The 18495-nt window shown below is 41.9% G+C and overlaps 3 protein-coding genes across 3 annotated transcripts in view; 1 reads left to right on the top strand and 2 right to left on the bottom strand. All coding sequences in view use genetic code 11, as the record gives it.

The window, feature by feature from the left end:
- Positions 1 to 2519: 2519 nt before the first annotated feature.
- Positions 2520 to 8526, top strand: EGR_01739 (hypothetical protein; the record flags this gene model as incomplete). Its single annotated transcript, XM_024490988.1, has 5 exons — positions 2520 to 2611; positions 3712 to 3847; positions 5462 to 5675; positions 7676 to 7813; positions 8327 to 8526. The coding sequence occupies 5 exons, from the start codon at positions 2520 to 2522 to the stop codon at positions 8524 to 8526; spliced, it is 780 nt and encodes a 259-aa protein (XP_024354444.1).
- A 575-nt stretch (positions 8527 to 9101) lies between these two features.
- On the bottom strand, positions 9102 to 12261 carry EGR_01738 (UBX domain-containing protein 6; the record flags this gene model as incomplete). The annotated part of the gene is made up of 6 exons (XM_024490987.1): positions 9102 to 9410; positions 10297 to 10524; positions 11188 to 11373; positions 11415 to 11770; positions 11882 to 12010; positions 12045 to 12261. The coding sequence occupies 6 exons, from the start codon at positions 12259 to 12261 to the stop codon at positions 9102 to 9104; spliced, it is 1425 nt and encodes a 474-aa protein (XP_024354443.1).
- A 1533-nt stretch (positions 12262 to 13794) lies between these two features.
- Positions 13795 to 18495, bottom strand: part of EGR_01737 (SH2 domain-containing adapter protein F) — a gene marked incomplete at both ends in the record, with an annotated part of 46719 nt that continues 42018 nt past the window's right edge. The window contains 4 exons of the mRNA XM_024490986.1: positions 13795 to 13963; positions 14808 to 14927; positions 15753 to 16020; positions 16746 to 17271. Coding sequence (XP_024354442.1) covers positions 13795 to 13963; positions 14808 to 14927; positions 15753 to 16020; positions 16746 to 17271 — 1083 coding nt within the window. The remainder of the gene's footprint in view (positions 13964 to 14807; positions 14928 to 15752; positions 16021 to 16745; positions 17272 to 18495) is intronic.

Raw genomic sequence — 18495 nt, 5'->3', positions numbered from 1 at the left:
CTGGATTGCTTGTCATACATATCATTCAAATTTTCGTGAGGTGCAAAATCAACCAGAAGGAACAGGTGCAATGGAAATGTGTACGGCATTCTACTAAAAGTGCAGTGTCAGTCACTGACATGATTTCATGCCCAAAAATTACATTTATGCGCCCGGACTGGCTCAGGCGTAAAACTAAAAGAAGCACCCTGAAATGTTTGAAAGAGAACAAACTTACTACTGAAAGCATGTTATTATCAGCTATACGCTTTAATGATGAAAAAAATTAACAGTCTGAAAATAAAAGCAAAAAGACTGAGCAAACAACCACTCAGTATTTGAACCGGGAGGGTCGTATGTTTACCCCTATTGAAATGAGTAAACCGAGAACACTTACAACTACACCCAACGTTCACTTCACTTTTCCTGAAATGCATAAGCTACATTGAATGCTCTATTGCACTATTAATCCTGATTACAGTAGTTACATCCTGCCAAATTTGTAATAAGAAAGCCAGAGCGTTGACGTTTATTACAAATTTCTTAGGTTAATTTTGAGTGTACGCGATCGCCTATATATGGTATTTACGCATAGTTCTATTTACTTATTATACTTATTGGTGGCCATTATCAAACAAGATTAGGGACATTTAAATAGAGAAATGTGATATTTTGCACTACTATTTAATATTTCAAGTCATATGGCAAATGGTTTAGGCTTTGAACATTCGATGAACACAGGCATTTGAAAGACTCCTTTTATTACGTGAATAGGAGTGGCTTTCGTCTGAAAAAATACTAATTGAAAGCAGCGTGCGGTAATACAAGGCATAGAAAAGGTGTTATTTAATTAAATCAAGCTACTAAGTTTTAAGATGCTAGAACTTTATAAGCACGCTGCTTAGATTAATTGGAAGGTGTTAACAGTTTACAGTGGTCGTATATGATTAAGTGAGGGAGATACTTATACGTATGAATTCTTGACCCAACTTGCCTGAAAGATGAAACCAATGCGCATAAAATATAATTAAAACCACTAAGCTATCACACAAATTACTGATTTTTTTGCTTCATAAAACCCTGTTGAATTCATCACCAAATAAGGATATCAAAATTAAACTGCAGGTCGTATTTTACATTCCACGCGATGACTTTGCACCTATTGTACCACATGTCTCGAAATCTATTTGCGTTACTAGGTAGTGCTAAAAACCTTGATTTATATTTTATTGAAAATAATTGAAACCAAATGAGGTACTCTAAAAAGTGCTTACAAACGTGCGATGTGGCGCTGCAAGTTATCCGAATAATATTACTAACGAGCTAGAAGCAACATCTCATTCACTTTAGAAAGTATATGGCTAGGGGAGCTGAGAGAAGGCATACGAGTGCATGGGTTGTAAAAATAGACACATCACGGGATCAACAGTTTAACTTCCTGATTCAAAACAGAGATATCTCTACCAAGAGCTTCGGCAGTAATACGCTGAATTCGATCTATAAAATTAGTTTTAGATACAAAGCTTTCGTGGCTACGTATATACTGATCAAATTAATTGCAGCGCTAAGATTTTTTAATTCTAAAAAGTCACAAATAGTGATAAAATCCGAAATAGGGAGAGCCATCGAATCTATAAACTGCATCGACTAATTAAAAAATATGAGCATATGCTGGGAATAGGTATGTTAATTTTTAAAATTTGGACAGGTCGGCAAAGCGGCCGTTTTGAATGATGCTAAATTTTAACTAATCGGTGTTTTAAAAACAAGCCTAAGGCCCTGTCAGATGATGGATAGAAGTTCGACATAATATCCTATTACAAACATCCATTAGCCCACAGACGGGGACAAAAGACATAATGTTAATAAGTCGCTTGCAACAAAATTATTTTTATTTATTTCATTTATTACTTTATTTATTAGAGAAGTAGGGTGTCAAAAGCTACTCAGTAAAAATGAATCTTGCCTATTCAGTCCTCAAAAAAAACTAAAAGTAAAACGAGATTCACCCAACAATTTTGTTTTCACGTAGCGTGCAAAAAAAGTTTGAAGGGCTAATTCAAACTGCACTGAGTAAAAATATTGCCTAATTTTGCCCATGTGCAAAAGACAACCCGTCTAGGCAGTAAACACATACCCCAGAAGCCGCCAACTCGAAAAAGTGCCTCTCAAAGTCAGTATGGTTAAAAAGACAAACAACGCAATCAAAAATTAGTTCAATTTTTATGGTGCAGTGTGAAATCAAAATACGTAAGCAGGACTAAAAAGGCCAAAATTGTGACTCGCTGGTAAATGCTTGCCTAATGTAATAATTATCTCATCACTACATAGCCTTTAAAAATAACCCTTACGTACTTGTAAAATTCAATCACTCAGAAGTGTTGGCCTCTATATTCATCCTGATGCTTGCGCATATTCATGTTGACTGAAAACTTCATAATGGGTAGTCTCCCCACTAATCCCCTATTTTTTCATTTCCAACAATTCTTTTTCTAATTTTAAGCTTTGGAATTTGTTTACCACGTTGTAAATGTGATCAAATGTTAGTGCAGGCAATATTATGGGGTAGTCTGAAGAATTTGTGCTGCCACGACAATGACCTTTACAGCACCGCTGCTTTCAACACAGTAGCGTTAAGTTCTGCTCTAAGTTTAGCGGTAGTTACGCCAATTCTAACTTATTTAGCCCCACAGAAACGGTTCCTGAAGCTCATGGCATACTTTAGGATTGCGTTATAGTCCGTAATTAGGGACTGACACATACACCTCTAAATATGATTCATGGTCTTGCGTATAATTAAAATTTTCAAAAAAAGCTGATGATTTAAGCTATCCGCTTCATTCTAAAAAGTGTAGGTCGCGTTATAAGAAGATTCTTAGAACTTTTAAGGTTTTACTCTTTAGGGGTATTATTTATCCTTCCTAAACTACTTCTTTTCTATCCACCTAGCGAAACTCTTATATGTTAGTTAAACTCTTGGTTTTGTTTGTCTCTTTGTATATTGGCAATAGTTTTCAAACAATCTTTATAGTCTTAATTGCTTATGACCTCACTGGTTTTTACGTTGCTAAGGTCATATCTTCCTCTTTAAGCCGCATGTAATTGATTAGCTCCCACATGTAGGCGGTGTCATTTGCTCTCTTTGCTTTTTTCGAAATTTTATGTCTGTTTTGAGTTCATAAATTTTAAATTTTTTGACAAATCAAAGGTTTGGCCTTTTTGCTGAATTCCATGTACTTTTTATAACGCTGAAAGATATTTTGAAAGATATTTTTAACTCTATAAATAGACACCATTCTTAATGACCCGCACTAACTGCTGCCACGAGTTTTCGTAAGCTATTATCTGGCTATCTTTTTATAGGTAGATTGGGGAGTTTTTTTGCCATCCAAAGTCACTTATAATCAAGAAGTTTGAAACTAAATGAAAAGTTTAATATTATTGTGTTTCTCCCTAGTGGATCTGATAGTAGTAAATTTCACAACTGTTTTTTTGTCAAATTAGTTGTATTTTAGGGTTTTCACAAATGAATGTTTTTTATATTTATTTATCTGATCTTAAGGATGACCTTTTTATTTCTGATTAATTGCTTGAAGAGTTGTGGTTATGGACACATATGAGAACATCTCCTCTCTTTACTTTCCAGTTTTCGTAAACATCTCCTTAATCAAACATTTTTTGCACAAAACTTGAACTTTTTTCGTCGTTTTAGTAATTTTGACAAATGCCAAGCAATGTGGAGCTTAAGTGCACCTCCCTTCCTCCACTTGTGGACTCTCCTGACATCGATCCGTACACTCAGAAGCCGCGCACCTACAAGGGTCTCAGAGACGGCACCCCCATCATTCCTCGCGACCGATACCGCAATGTATGTTTAACTTCTTCAATCTTCTCCACGCAGTCGTAGAATTGTAAAATTCAGTAATATTCTAATTGGTTAATAACCTTAATCAGGCCGGTTATGCGATGTGAGAGTTACTCTCATGCGTCTTTTGATGGTTTCGCTGCAGATGTGCAAAGTGTGCCAAGGTCCTTTAGCATATTTCCATCGTGAATGTTAGCATATATTTGCATCATTCAGCTAGAGTAAAGTTATGGCGTTACATTTTTTAACTTCTGCTTGTGTTATCGACTGTCCTCGAATCTTAGGCAAAATTTGTGGCTTTCTTAAACCATAGTATAACAAAGTGATTTTGTGCGGTTGCCCACAATAATAATTAACTAACTGTAGAAAGCTTCTAAAACATCTTACTTGCTGAAAGTTACACATTAGCACCGCAATTTTTTCACAGCGAGACGTTTGCTTGCTGTAATCCACACTTTAGCATTTGTTTCCCTAGAGGCAAGCAAAACAACGTTAGTCACCTTTTTTATCTCGCTTGTCTCTCCTGTTTGCCTAATCCGCATATGATTGTCTGATGTCAAGAAGAGGTGATGAGCATCACTTATAGCGATTTCATCGCGGAGACAGTACCGTTCGCTTGCCTGTTCTAAGATATAAAGCTTATCACATGTCATCCTTGCGACAGATGAGGTCATGCGTCTTTGTAATTATCGTACTTTCTTTCCACCAATTCATAGTCGTGACAGCTTCTCAAAACCATCATTTTCTTGATGGCTAAGTTGTGTTTCACCGACTAGATAGATCTCAGCCGTAACTGTTGGCCATAAGTAAGTGAATGATTGCGTCTGCGAGCCATCACGCACGAAGCAAGCAGTCCTCTGAAAATAGTGGATAAACTGATACGTGGCTTTAAAGTCTGAGGACAACCAATGACACTTTTCTTCGCTTAGTGTTCCAAGGCATAAGCCGTTTAAGATCAAACGTCAGCCAGTACTCTAACGCAAACTAAGCAAAGAGCAAACTGATAGTCTTTTAAGCTTATTGTTGTCTTTACTAATGTTAGGCATGTGATACTCATTCTCTCAGTAGGTTCCACCACTACTTTCCCTCTCCACTTAACGCAGCTTTAAAAAACGCTTATCATCACTTATGCTAGACTTAAAAAAAATTTGCAACGTATTTCTGGACTTATTTTGACCAATATTAATGCAAAACCCTACTATATTAATTCTATCCACTTGAACACAAGTAACTAACTTCAGAGCCACGCTGTTTAAATCATTTCTAATCAGCGCGTTCTACCATTATGCACTGCATCCTTCTCAAGTGCTATGTAGATTTAACAAAAAGCCTCTACAACTTTAGAACAGGGTTAAACCTAGTCGATTAAGTAGACAAGCTTGAATCATATGCTTCAGATTCAACCGATAACAACAGACAAACGGAAATATGTAAAATTGAATGCATTTGGTAAACCCCTACCAAATGTAATGAGTTATTGCAGCAAACTGTGTCCAAAATAGCAAGAAACGTTTTGAACCACCTTCTGTATTGGACGTGCAAAAGATGTCTCACATCCGGATGTTATTGGCGATAATACGAAGCATCATTGTCCTTTTGATGTTCTGACTGCTGTAGGACCCAAGGTCGTTCTTCAATGAGGTGAAGCCATTGAAGGATTTAGAAAAATTTCACCGTGTTTCGTACACCTACAAGGTGCCACGCAGCGTCCTCTACCACACCAACGGTCCCGACCTCATGTGCGTGGGACCGCGCTTTAGCCGACGCTCCGAGGCGCAGCACGATGGTGCGCCCTGCGGTGCCGCTGTCCAGTGGCCACCCTATTGCGCAGGTCACTGTCCTCTCCTCCCCTTTTCTCCACCTCTCCGTCCTTTCATTGATTTGCAGTACGTATGCCACTAGTGTCACAGGCGCGTGAGGCCTCCATTTTCGTACCCAAGATATGCTTCATACATAGTAGATGTGTTGTTTGTTAGTTTAGAACTGCTGGTTGAGCTTTATCGAGCCTCAAACATGTTGTACTTAAAAAAGTAAAACTTTTTGTACAATTGTCTGTAAACACTTTCTCGTCCCCTAACTGTTAAATTAAGTCATACGCCTCTGAAATTCTAAAAAGGCCAATTTCAGGATAATTAGGGAGGAAATAAGTCCCAGGAGAAGAAGTTAAATTAACACCCAATCTATATCCTCCTTCCTTTTAAACCACTGACAACACTCAATCTCACCCACATAATTCAACAAAACATTTTTAGTGCAGTACAAGGGAGAATCTTCTCACATCCTAGTTGCAGGCTCTGTTACATAAAAATTTTGACACAGAGTTATGTCAACGATAGATTGTTCACTATCGCCTTCACTGCTAAATCACGCCTTGATCGCTCCACATGACTGTCTGTATGCGATCGTGATTTTTTCAGGCATGACGTTTAAAAATCAAATCCCCAGCTATTGCAGTCCGAAGATGCTTCCAAACGCTGGATGCCAATGATGTACTTCTGTATATTTTTCCTTCTTGTTCCCATTTTACGTCAAATTCCAAGTCATAGCTAGTGTGGTTTCTTATAAAACTGGTTTACAGTCATAAATGAAGTACGCTGTGCGGTGGCTTTCTCCTGTTTGCATAGGTAGCTGCTTTCTGTAGATCTTCTCCTCTCCTTACTCGCTACTTCCTAGCCGCTAGCACCACTGACTACTGGCACCCTTTGCTAGGCACCCACTAAATTTTGTTGCGATGCACGGAAGATCCCTCTCTGTTGCCAACTCCAAACGACGTTTAATTAATTAATTCATATTAAAATACGGGTTTTTCAACGCATATCTAGTTTTAGTCTCAAGTAGTTTGTATGATGCCTGGGTGTACCCCTCTTGATCCCTCACTGTTGATGGCATCAAATCAAATTATAGAGACTCCAAACTCTGTAAAAAACTTCAAATTAATTATGATGAATTGCTCGAGATTTTGACTTGCAAGAAAGGAAGCTTAATCACATCTTTGCTACGTTTATTTGAGTGATCATGGGGCACCTTGTAGAGTGAAGATTTTCGATCTAATTCATAGTTATCACAAACTCGTGCATGACCACAGTCACGGGATACGTATCATTTGTTTACCTGTACTTTCTCCGCCATTTTTACCTCCTTTTTTGATTCAACCAAATCTTTAACCATCACAGCATCCAACTTCTTGCCAAGGGAATTTACGGCTACAACTGATTTGTGCCTCACATTTCCAACCGCTCCCTTTGTATGAATCAATTTGAAGCTCGCTTATTTGTCATTTGAGAATGGGTGGCTTTCGTCAAACAGTAACATAAAATTACAAAAAGCAGTTGAAACATTCCCCACAAATAATTTTCTTCAATCAAAGGAGTGCTCTTTTTAACCTTTTTTAAAACAAAACTATCGTCACATTTCAGGCACAGTTGTCAAGATCGTAAATGAAGAAGGATGCAACCGCTTGTCAGAAATCGAGATTATCTATATTTCTTGTAAATGTGCACCATGTTGATGGTATTAATTGTGGAAACTTTACTTTATGCATAAGCCTCAGATTTTAAATGCTTAATTGTTTTAAAGGTCTTCAAACCCACCAGGATTTCTATCTGAACTGATAGGCTTTAGTGACCTACCAATTTATAAAGTCATCTTCCTCTCAGGTAAGGGTTAAGTATACGTGATGTGCTCCCGACCTTTGGAAACCCAGCTCTGTCGAAATCTCCCCTTGTACTTTTCGCCCATTTTTATCATCACCCTTTAACTTGGTGCAGTAAGTCATCGCTATGAATGTAAGCCAAGGTTTTGGCGACTCTAATGAAATTGCATCTTTTATAGGGACCAGAATTTCAAGATGTTTACAAAGCTGTTGCGATTCGCATCTCTGCGGAGGCTACCCGTGTTGGCCACTCGTTAGACCTTGCGCGGCTATGCTAGATGAACCGAAACTCTGCACCACGTCCAGCAAATTCGTTTGTAAGTCTTCCTTATCCAACACTGTTGCTCAACTTTAAAAATAAGAAAAAGCAAAGTAAATCGGAAAAGTGAAGCCCAAAAGTAATCGTAATGTGCTCTACTCATGTCATTTTCAAGTGTCAGAGAGCACAAATCGCTGCATTCTACAGAGTATTGGTGCTCCATAATTGCTTGTTTGTTTTCAAAATAAACAGAAATCCCGCAATTCAGTGATGTTAAACTTACATTTTAATAGTTATAACAGCGCACAACGCACCGACGTCCTTCCGGGGCATCCTGTCTTTCCACGCAGCCAAAGTGGAGTTGTGCTAATTGTGAGCAATGGCAGGATCTAGCATTTGGAAGATGACTTTATCTTTCCCTAACAAAATATCAATTAGGTGGAGTAATAAAACAAATGTGGGGCCACCAAACTGCTCTGTGGGACCTCGGCATAACTTCACTGACAACCCGCCAAACAAGTCTCCACGTGAGAGCAAAAGACTATCACCCATTATCCACTTCATATCTAAGGTCCCGAATACTGGGAGTCCTCGATGTTGCCAATCAACCACCATGGACTCCTCGTCTTCCCGTCTCCTTCGAAGACGTTTCGCGAGTATCAGGAGGAGGACGCGAGAACCGTTGCCTACGTAAAGCAGCTGAAGAGACCCACTGAGTATCAGGAGCGCTACATTGGCCGAATACCCGTTCCCCACAGAAGGTGGGACTAGTGCCTGAAAAACCTGATTTTACATTCAAATATTGAGTTGTACTGAGAGCACTCATTAAAGAGATGACGATGGTGTAAAGAGTGCCGCATCCTCGCCATCAGATATTGATATTATGTAGCCTCCAATTTGCCGCTGAGTAATTCACACTTCGGTCAAAAAAATGCTAATTGGGACAGCACCTACGTCGTAAATATGACTATGACCATACTTCCGCTCAAAAAGTATAACCAAAGGCATAAGGACTGCGTTGAAGAATAGTCAACCAAGGCAGAAGTTGTATGAGCCTATCCTGCAACCTAGGAGGTAGTTGTGAAGGCTCAAAAAACAGGATGTTATCCAAGATTCTTGGCAATATCGTTTCCGTAAGTTGGAGAGATCTAGAGACTACGAAATCATAATCGCCATAAGTTTGCAATTAATTGATTTATCGTCAATACATTCTCGAACAAAGCAAATAAAATACTTGCTTTTCCATCAGACTGGCGACAAAATAAAGCATAAACCAGGACTGTCTTCATCAGGGGGAGGAATAAAGTGATTGTGGACGCAACGAAAAGGAGTGGATATCACAATAGCTATTGCAGAGGGATAATCTGATGCTCCAACTCCGGTAGAAGCCGGATGGCTATTGCTTGGGCAGTCACCGATTTCACCCCAAGGGTGAGAATGGCGCTGGGGGCCAGACCGAGGTCCACGAGGCTCGCTGTAGGCTCGCAGTCGTCCAGCAGGACTCGCGCTGTCGCTGGGCGACTTCCACTGCCCGCTGTGATCGAGGAAATTTGTCCCGGCGGTGCCCATAGGCTGTACTCAAGGCCCTGATCCGCCAGGCAACTGCTCACCCAAAATCGGACATCATTAACCGTCTCCGTCGACATAAATGTACCCTAAAATGGTCCAGCACGACGTCCAATGCTTACAACTTGCCCGCAGTTATGATTACCAGAATTGTGAAATTCGCGAATCATGACAATTTTTCATTTCATCAGATGAAGTGAAACAGAAGTTGTAGTCAAATAAATGTCGGTAAAACTGGTGCAATGCAGCAGAACGAAGAACTAGTTAAGTGCCAAATCGTGTTAGATTTGCAAATCGCCGGTTTGGGTTCCAATCATTCGCCATTTTTCAAGTAACCAATACAAAAAGTTTTACTAACTGTGATGCACAAATTTAACGGGACTAGATTCCAAAATATATTGTTATCCGGGAATGGTAGTTTCATACTTTTGCGTAGCAAGCGTAACATGCCGCCATGACGTTTAAAATTACAAAACGCCTTTTGACAGTTTCAATCGGATCAGTGCATTACTTAAGAATGACCTCATCTACGGATAAGACACTCAGCTATCTATTCACTTACACCTTCAAAGCGTTCCATAAATCTACGAGTAACCGCACCATTATGCTTGCAATGTAGGACATGAAACAAGCCCATTTGCATGAGAGCGGATCCGGTGCAGTGCGATTCGCAAAACTGTATATTTAAATCGAATTCGATACGTTTATATCACAAAATGTGGTCACAGTGGAGAATGATATGTACACTGCCATTCCTCAATACTGATGTAGTAAGAGGCAACATTACCCCTAGGCAGAGCGCGCAGCCTACCCCGTAACAACTGATGTGCTCTTAGCTACTATTAAACCCGGATCCATGAAACAATTCCCTCGCATTAAGCCCCTCTAGCCAATCGCATAGTGCCCCTATCGATGTCGCGTGATTGGTTCAATTCACTTGATACCCGCATCGAGGGGAGTGGGGTTCAGACACACCTGAATCATGATGTTGTTGTGAGGCAGTCGGACGCGGATGAGGGCATAGCGGTAGAGACGGCGGTCGCGCGACTTGAGGCGCTCGCGCATAGCCTTGGTGAGAAGTACTTTTTCCTTCTCCATGCGCTGCAGCTCCTCATTCCACCGTCGCAGGTCGTCGCGCGAGACAAGGAAGAATTCTGCTGGCAGTTCCTCCTTCGCCAGGTCGCGCACCTCGTTCTCGCTCGCCTGCTCACAGGGCGAGTAATTACGTAGTCAAACATCCTTTAGCACTAGGACGCTTATTGTACAAAATAGCACCAATAGTCTGAAACTCCTTTGGTCTTTTCACTTAAATGGTCAGAGGGGATGCATACTTCGTGAGTTGCATACACCCTAAGCGAACTCAAAGACAGCAGAACACCTAGTACTAGGAAGTTCTGTGAATTTATAACGTGAAAAAGGATGACACTGACTTGCTTCTGGGTTACTTGGACAATTTTGTCATAGAATGGGCTAGGAAATGCAAATAGGTAGTGAAACATGTGATGGACTTATTAGGTATGAGTCATTTTAGAAAACCACAAGGCATTGAAAGAGAAATATCAGATATGAAAGGATTAGCTCTATGTTTTGAAATTACCCGGTAGCGCTCAGAATCACAACATGAGTAAACTACGAAAGGGGATCTGACGCAAACTGATTTGCCTCTATATAACGGTGTCCAATACTGTAGGGATCACCATATCACTACCTAACATTGCTCATTAGCATCGTGAATCCAATTACATTAAAAATGTTGGCAAATATTATGCAGGTTTACGTAATATTTGGCCTGAAATCAAATAACTTTGTTCAGATCACATTTGCATCAAAGTTTGCATCGCAAATAAGTAACAACGCGTAAGTTACCTGAAGAATAGTTGTATCACGGTTAATCCTCGGTGCAATAAGTTCGCCAGACTCAAGGAGACTAAGCATACTTTTTAAGTGGTACAATTGCTCTTCAGTCGGTGCTGCCGGGAAGACTAAGTACCTCTCCATTGGTGCATCCGCCTCGGAATTAGTTGGTTGCTCCCTTTGTATAAACCCGCAGGTCTAAAGCATTGGCGGTGTCAATGCGAAGATTCCTCGCTTACCTCAAAGAAGTTGACCGCAAACTTCAGCTCCAGAAGATCCGCTATTGACTTGTTACCCATTCGTAGTCGGCGAAAATTCTCCTTTTCGGGGTTCTCAATTAAATTGCGAATTATGGTGATAAAGTTCTGCTTTCGCTTATCGCGAAAAGTCTGAATACTGGGGACAGATGTATCGTTTGCATCGACACCAGTCGGATATTGGCTAGACTCGATGCTTCGAATAATGAGCAAAGTGTAGGCGCCAGCTGGATCATGCTCGGATTCTTCAAGAAGCTCTTGCTCAATCAAGGTGTCTACCTCGGCATAAGTGCCTCGAACGCTGTCACCAAGGAGTCTAGGGCACGAGAATGTGACCTCTAGAAATGAAAAATAAGCTTTGGTTTTGAAGATAATCAATTCGAGAAAACACTACAGGTATCAGAAACGACTAATAGACAACAAGAATAACGTGAAAAAACGAGGCTAACTTTTTAATGGACCCCCAGCATCGCAAGTGACCGCACTTTTGCTGAACCGACTGGCTAAGGCCTCAGCCTCCTCCATCTGTTTCTTCATACGGGCACTTTCAGCTTCCACCCTGCGCTGTATAGGCGTTTCTATAAAATTTTCATCTGATGAGCTTGGGATTACTTGACGGAACTTGCTTCGCTGCGATTCGACTAAGTGCTGCGTCAGCAGCCCTCATTGCCCCTTCGGATGGTGGTCCACGGGGTATTGATGGTGGTGATTCCTTACGTGTCTGTTTAGAGTTATTTTCGGGTCGAACTTCATTGAGACGGCGTCCCTGACTTTCTTTTGGGAACTTATCCACCGAAAATCTACTAAAGAACTTCGCCAGCTTTCCCATTATAACCAACTACGTGCCCCTGCCCCAAAATACATACAGACTACCTTGCGCTTAGCATTTTGATTGGTTATGCGGTTAATAATTAAAAATACTTCTATTTTCTGTGGACTCACAAGGAGCATTTTACCATAATTTTTCATTTAACTGGATTTTTTAACTTCTGTCTAAAAACAACGGGGATAATTCTTGGAAATTTATCGATCATAAGCATTTGTATTTTTGTTTGGCATTTCTGATTTTGCTTAAAATACGAGAACTTTCCTGACGTTTATTTTATTTTTAGCTATTAGCTAAGCTTTAAAATACATTAGCTTGTATTTGTAGCCTCTAAAAACACAGTATTGTCGTAATGCCTGTTTAAAAATACAGATCTTAATAAATGAAATGGAAACGCTGCTTTCGTGTTTCCATGGCCTTTACGTAGCAAGATGTGTATTACTTCAGCCTCGAGAAGTTCGGCCTCGTCCCCTTTTAGGCTGTGATCACCGATCCCCATCGGCTAAAATACGCCGAAATACATGTAACTTCCCAAGACTTCCCTGAGGACGAAAGAAGGCATTATGCTTGGGTAGAATATGTATATTGGGCACAGAGAAGGTATTTGGGCTACTGGAATGGCCCAAAGGCCGGCCCACCCACCGTGGTACAATGGTCAAGATAAAGTGGCCCTTTACCAAAACGGACCGTTAAATTAACAACCAACGCACCACATTACAACTTTACAGTTTCCTCAACCAAAGAACTTGGATCTTTCATTTGCTCGTGATGCATTGATCCCCGGACGTCAGAGACCGCGCCGTGCCCGGAATGGCTGTGGTTTCAGACCACATTTTAAACATTCATGATACGCTTTAGTTTATGTATAACTCAGACATCCAAACCCTGACATGACCTTCGCCTACCCTAGGCTAGTATTTAGAAGAAATCCATGTTGAATCCTCGTGTGCAACTAATTTGTGGACAAATTCCCACGCTCCCACCGCCTGCGTGTGGAATTTTAGTAAGGGCGACCTCTCAACACACTCACCGACTAAAGTGTCGCCTATGAAAATGGGGACTTTTATTTTTGCTCGAAATTGAAGTAGTGGTATTAAATGCGCGATGGGCCTCCTCAAGCGACAGACGTCAAATTCATCATTACCGAATGTTCCTGTGCATACTCTTAGCATAGAAACAAGCCTGCGAATACAGATATTGCGAGAGGGGTGAGAGCAGGAGCCGGATAAAGGAAATGGGGTACAGACTGGGAGTATTGGGCATAATAGTGGATTCATGACGGTGTGCTCCGTCATCTCTCCTCCTCCACGCTCTCCAGTGCACGCTTACGAGAAGTAGAAAATATCGAAATAATCCAATAATACGATTACAGGGAGCAGGAGAAGGCAAATGGCAGGAGCAGGAAGAAAGAGATGCAGGAACAGTGGTGTGTATTTATGGAAACATAAGTTCACTCGGTTTTTCAGTCCAAATCTTGGTGAAGAGGGGCTGGGAGGGCATATCAAAAGTCTGCAGCTGAGAAGGAGTGGGTGCCCTTCAACGGGGATGGCAGAGAGTGACCGAGTCTGCACCCTTCACCGGCACTTGGGTCTGCTCGTAGTGGGAGATCATGTGTGGAATGCTAGGATAGGGCTGGCTGTACTCACCTAGCACAAACTGGCCCTGCGCGTCTCGCGTAATCCTCATGTGCAGGAACCCATTGTGTCTGCAATGCAAAAGAGGGTAAAAGTGGTATTCATTCCTTTCGGTCCAAAGCTATCCACCTCCCCCTTTCCTGCTTGTGTTACGACCATCCCAGCACTTTTTATGCTGATAATAAAGTTGCTTCAACACTCGCGTAGCTTTTAACGGTTTTGGGCATAACCTGGGCGCTACAATAGTTTCTGCTGCCCCCTCCCTGCCATCTTCAAGAGCCAAAAATAAATTCAAAACCTCTACTTTATTTTAATCTGCGCTCGCCCATTCGATGCTGCAAGGCACCCGAGTTTGAATGACTTATGCGGTGCTTGAGCCATGTTTTTTATTAAAAAATTAGTGCCCAGATCCACGTGAGTGGATCTCGGTAAACAAAAACACACGTTCCACAGCCGTTGTATGGCCAAAGTTCACTATGATTTTGCGAAGTTGTAGAACAAAAAATCACGGGACACTGCATACATGTACTTCAATTACCCTAGAAAATGTTACCACTGATATAGGATCGTCCCACTCTCCCGCACACAAGCAAGATGCCTTGATGGATGACTTGCTCTCAGAAATGTGCCAACTACTAACCGCAAGATGGCAACCCTGTTTCCTAGCTGCAGCTAATAATTTTGGTACCTGCTTGGGAAATAAAACAGTGGCTCACAGACTACTTTTTTGATGTATGGTCCTAAAAAGCTGAAACAACACAATCCTTCGGAGAGGATACAGTAGCTTTACAAGTATTTGCAAAACTGCATTGGCATTGTAATCCCGTAGTCTTGTTCGCGCCTCTGAATTGCCTCCATTGCCCGCACTTTTTATCGCAATTCAACAACGAGAATGCCGCAAACGTAGCAACTTACTTGACCGTGAGAGAGTACTCATTCTTTAGAGTTTCGCTGTTGCGCACCAGGAAACTACCCTCAGGCTCGGATCGCAGCCGCTTCTCTGCTCCGAACCGCGTGAGATTGGGATGAAACCACCTAGAGAAGAGGAAAGCACCAATAAGACCATACCCCTGGGTTTCCTTTACTTATGGATGCTCCCAAAGACCCCGCAACACAATTAAAAAAAAAACAACGATTTCACCTTAATTTATTTGTCAAATCACGTGCATCAAAGCATCTTTCTGGCCAAGGGCTCCTACGCTGGAAGAATACAAACCTGTTCTTTCAGTGACACGGGCTATCTTAAAACTGCTAAGATGAACATTTAGCAGCATACTTGTAGTCTCAGGTGTCAATGCCTATTTAAACTTTGTTGATTCGTAAACATTGATACCAGTCTCTGAAAAATTGTATGATTGAAAACATCATCTATTTTTCTACTCGATTACGGTCACTTTATTTGATAACAAATGTTGGCGATCCACCAAATGCTGTAGTGATAGAGGAAAGCAACTCAGCCTTCTTAATGCCTCAAGGAGTCGTAAAATTGACGGCCATCTCACTCTCTGGTGTCAAAGCGAATAACACGCAAAAGTGACTGCACGCAAATTTGAATCCCTTTCTTGAGGCCAAAATGATGAATGAAAGCAGTATCCCCTCACAGTGTGAACTGAAGCTTTAAAGACGGGTGCATCATTGTCTCTGATCGCCCAAAATTTGCTTCAAGATATGCATTGATGATGTCTAAACTGGTACGCCTTACCTGCATTTTATCTGCTAAAAATGCCTCACCTGAAAGTCCCCTACGAGATTTTACAGACTCTACAGACACACTGCCGATTGTGATAACTCAAATTTCCTAAAGAGGGGTTTATACTTTATGTGTATGAAAAAGTTAGAGGTCTTAGGTGTGTGGCTCACGGTTGTTCATTGAGAGGTTTGAGGCAGTTCTGCGTCTTGACATCGGAGGGACTGCGAGCGAGGGGCGAGGGGGAAGAGATGGGCTGGGAGATATTCGAAGAAGGCGACATTGGTACTGCACCCTCCCCATCCATCACCAACCCCGCGGCAACCCGACCCTCCGAGTGCCCGTTAGAGACGCCCCCACCACTGGCGCCAGTGGATGCCCCATTGTGGTTCCCGTTGGCCACCGCCGAGAGTACCTCCGAGGGGTCGATGAAACGAGAGCCTGACATCAAAGTAAAGCCGGAGGGACCGATCAACAGCGATGAAAGAGGAGTATAGAACCTAGTGACAACTAAATCGCTTACAAAATCAAAAAGTATTCTGCCTAGACCAATCAACATCCAGGCATCTGAATTCGGTTAAGTTTAACAAGAGGGCTTCCTAAACTTGTTTGTTAATATTTGCAGCTTTTACTTGCCTCAGAATGTACTGAAAGTCGCCTAAAATTTGGTACACTTCTTTAAAGTCTTCCTTATATATATAGTTTCCCCAAAAAGTGAGAGTATAACATTTCATAACAGTATATCCACCAATATCTTAATTGTAAGGTTTTAATACAAACCAACTAGAAGCCAGGATTCAATCGACATTTTCGAGCGAAGAAATTATTTATTTAAAGTTTAAAATCGCTCTAATTTTTTTCGGAAATTCTATTCGTGATAAAATAAGCCATAATAAGGGAACTTCTGTTACGGAATAATGCCGATTGCTAGAGTAAAACCGTTTCAAATCACATTTGACCGACTATAGCGGCCAAGAAACAGAGATAGGACAACGCACGATTGGTGTAATGCCACCAGACGGAAAAGAAAGAATCGATCCCCAGACGACGAAGGAGCATATTCATTCTCTTAATTTTTGACGGCTTGAAAGTTATTGTTCCTAAGGCTAAAAAATAGTCAAGTCATAGCACTAGAGATCAAGGATAATAGGACAAGTAGCACTCACTAGTGAGTTGAGAGATGACTTTGCCGTGTCGAACATCCCATGGTTCCTCACAGCTGTCCGTGGACATGTTGTCCCAGTCAGCAAGGAGGCGCGACATATGCGGCAGGAGGCCAGGCACAGCAACTGTAGCGGCGGTGGAGGCAGCGCCGGAGGTATCGCCTCTCATCGTGGAAGAGGACTCCTCTGAGGGTGGCGAGGAGGGTGTGAGGGGTATTGGCACTCCTGAGGCCAGAGGATTATGCACACCACGGGCCCGCGAACTCGGTGGAGACATCCCGACACCGACATCGGCAGTGACATGAGGTATCGCGCACTGACGTCGCATCGGCGTGGGTGACTGTGGTGGACTGAACTGTGTCGTAGTGGGCGTCATTATTGAAGCCGATCGATGGGGCGGCGGTGGTGGCGGCGATGAGGTGCCTGAAATCGACAATACCGGCTTCTCACCCACCTCGCCTGCCATCGGTCCCACTCTCTGGTCCGCAGAACCGTCCGTGTTGGAGGCCAGATTGAGTGATAGGTTCAACTACGTTGAAAAAAACCACTTCCCATTCTACTAGGTTCTGATAAAGAATGAAGCCTCATTCATAAGTATGAAAAGCAAGATTGCACATACCAGACATATTATCAGCTTTAAAAGCTATGCCAAGAACCAAATGTTTATTACAATTTGTTCAACGGGAATATGGATTATAACAATTCTGCCACCACCCTTTAGGTCAAACAACGCAGTGGTGAAAGGTACAAGCAAGACCAGTCGTGGATTTAACTTTCAAGTGAATTTTTCAAAGTCTATTTCTCACTCTGGGGAGTGATGAAAAAAGCCCCCCACGAGGCACTTCGCTTAGTTGGGTGACACTCCGATTGCAGTGCGAGAACAGAGAGCAACCCGCAAATCATCATCAAAAGCACTGTCCTCCTCCCGAGGACGCCCGCGCTTGAATGTGCTACGCCTGCACACGTAGGTGTGCAGTAGCCTGGCTTGTTCTGGCCCTATCCTACACTGAAAGGGGGAGTGGAAAACTTTTACTGCCTTTGGAGTGGCTCAAATACTTCAAACACCGGGGTAACGACACGAATTTTAGACTTCGCACCTTCCTCATTCCCGTTGCGATTGCCCCAATATACCGTGGCACCTTCGCCTGCTTTGGAAATAGACACAGTGCCTCAACTTCAATCCATGTTTTGTATTTCCACAAAGCCTTCAGACAAGTATGTAGCAGTAGTTAAGAATATTTTGAGCCACTTATTGCTTCGGAGCACTTGACTAGCAGCCAATCACTTGCCGCTAACTAGTAGAAATGCATGCTAATGTTCATGAACTCGAAGTTGTTAGGCTAAAACAATCGTAATCGATGCAACATGCATTGCTTTGTATAAAAAAACCATAGCTATTTCTATTCGATTGGCGATTTTGGAGTGGGCAAAAGTGGAACGTTTATCAGGAAAGGTGTAGCCAAAGTTAAATAGTGACCAAATGGACAGACATTTCAAGGCGTAAAGTGCAGCGAGGCTTTGGTCTTGCACAATGGAGGTGGTTTTATGACGGAAATCATGAGATTCACAATGCAAAGTACTAATGCAGTGTTCATTGGAATGCGGTGACGAAGCGACCATATACTTAAAACCAGCTTTGCTTTGGGCAGTGCAGTGCTATAGAGCACAAAATCGGATAAGAGAGAAGTGTAAGGAGTGCTTCTCGTGCTGCCGTCGCTGATAATGAAGGGATCGGAACATGCTTTGGCTTAGA

Source organism: Echinococcus granulosus, assembly GCF_000524195.1.
Source record: "Echinococcus granulosus chromosome Unknown EG_S00007, whole genome shotgun sequence".
NCBI classification, from domain to species: Eukaryota; Metazoa; Platyhelminthes; class Cestoda; order Cyclophyllidea; family Taeniidae; genus Echinococcus; species Echinococcus granulosus.
The sequence above is the reverse complement of the archived record's forward strand: the minus strand, read 5'-3'. Positions and strand labels throughout refer to the sequence as shown.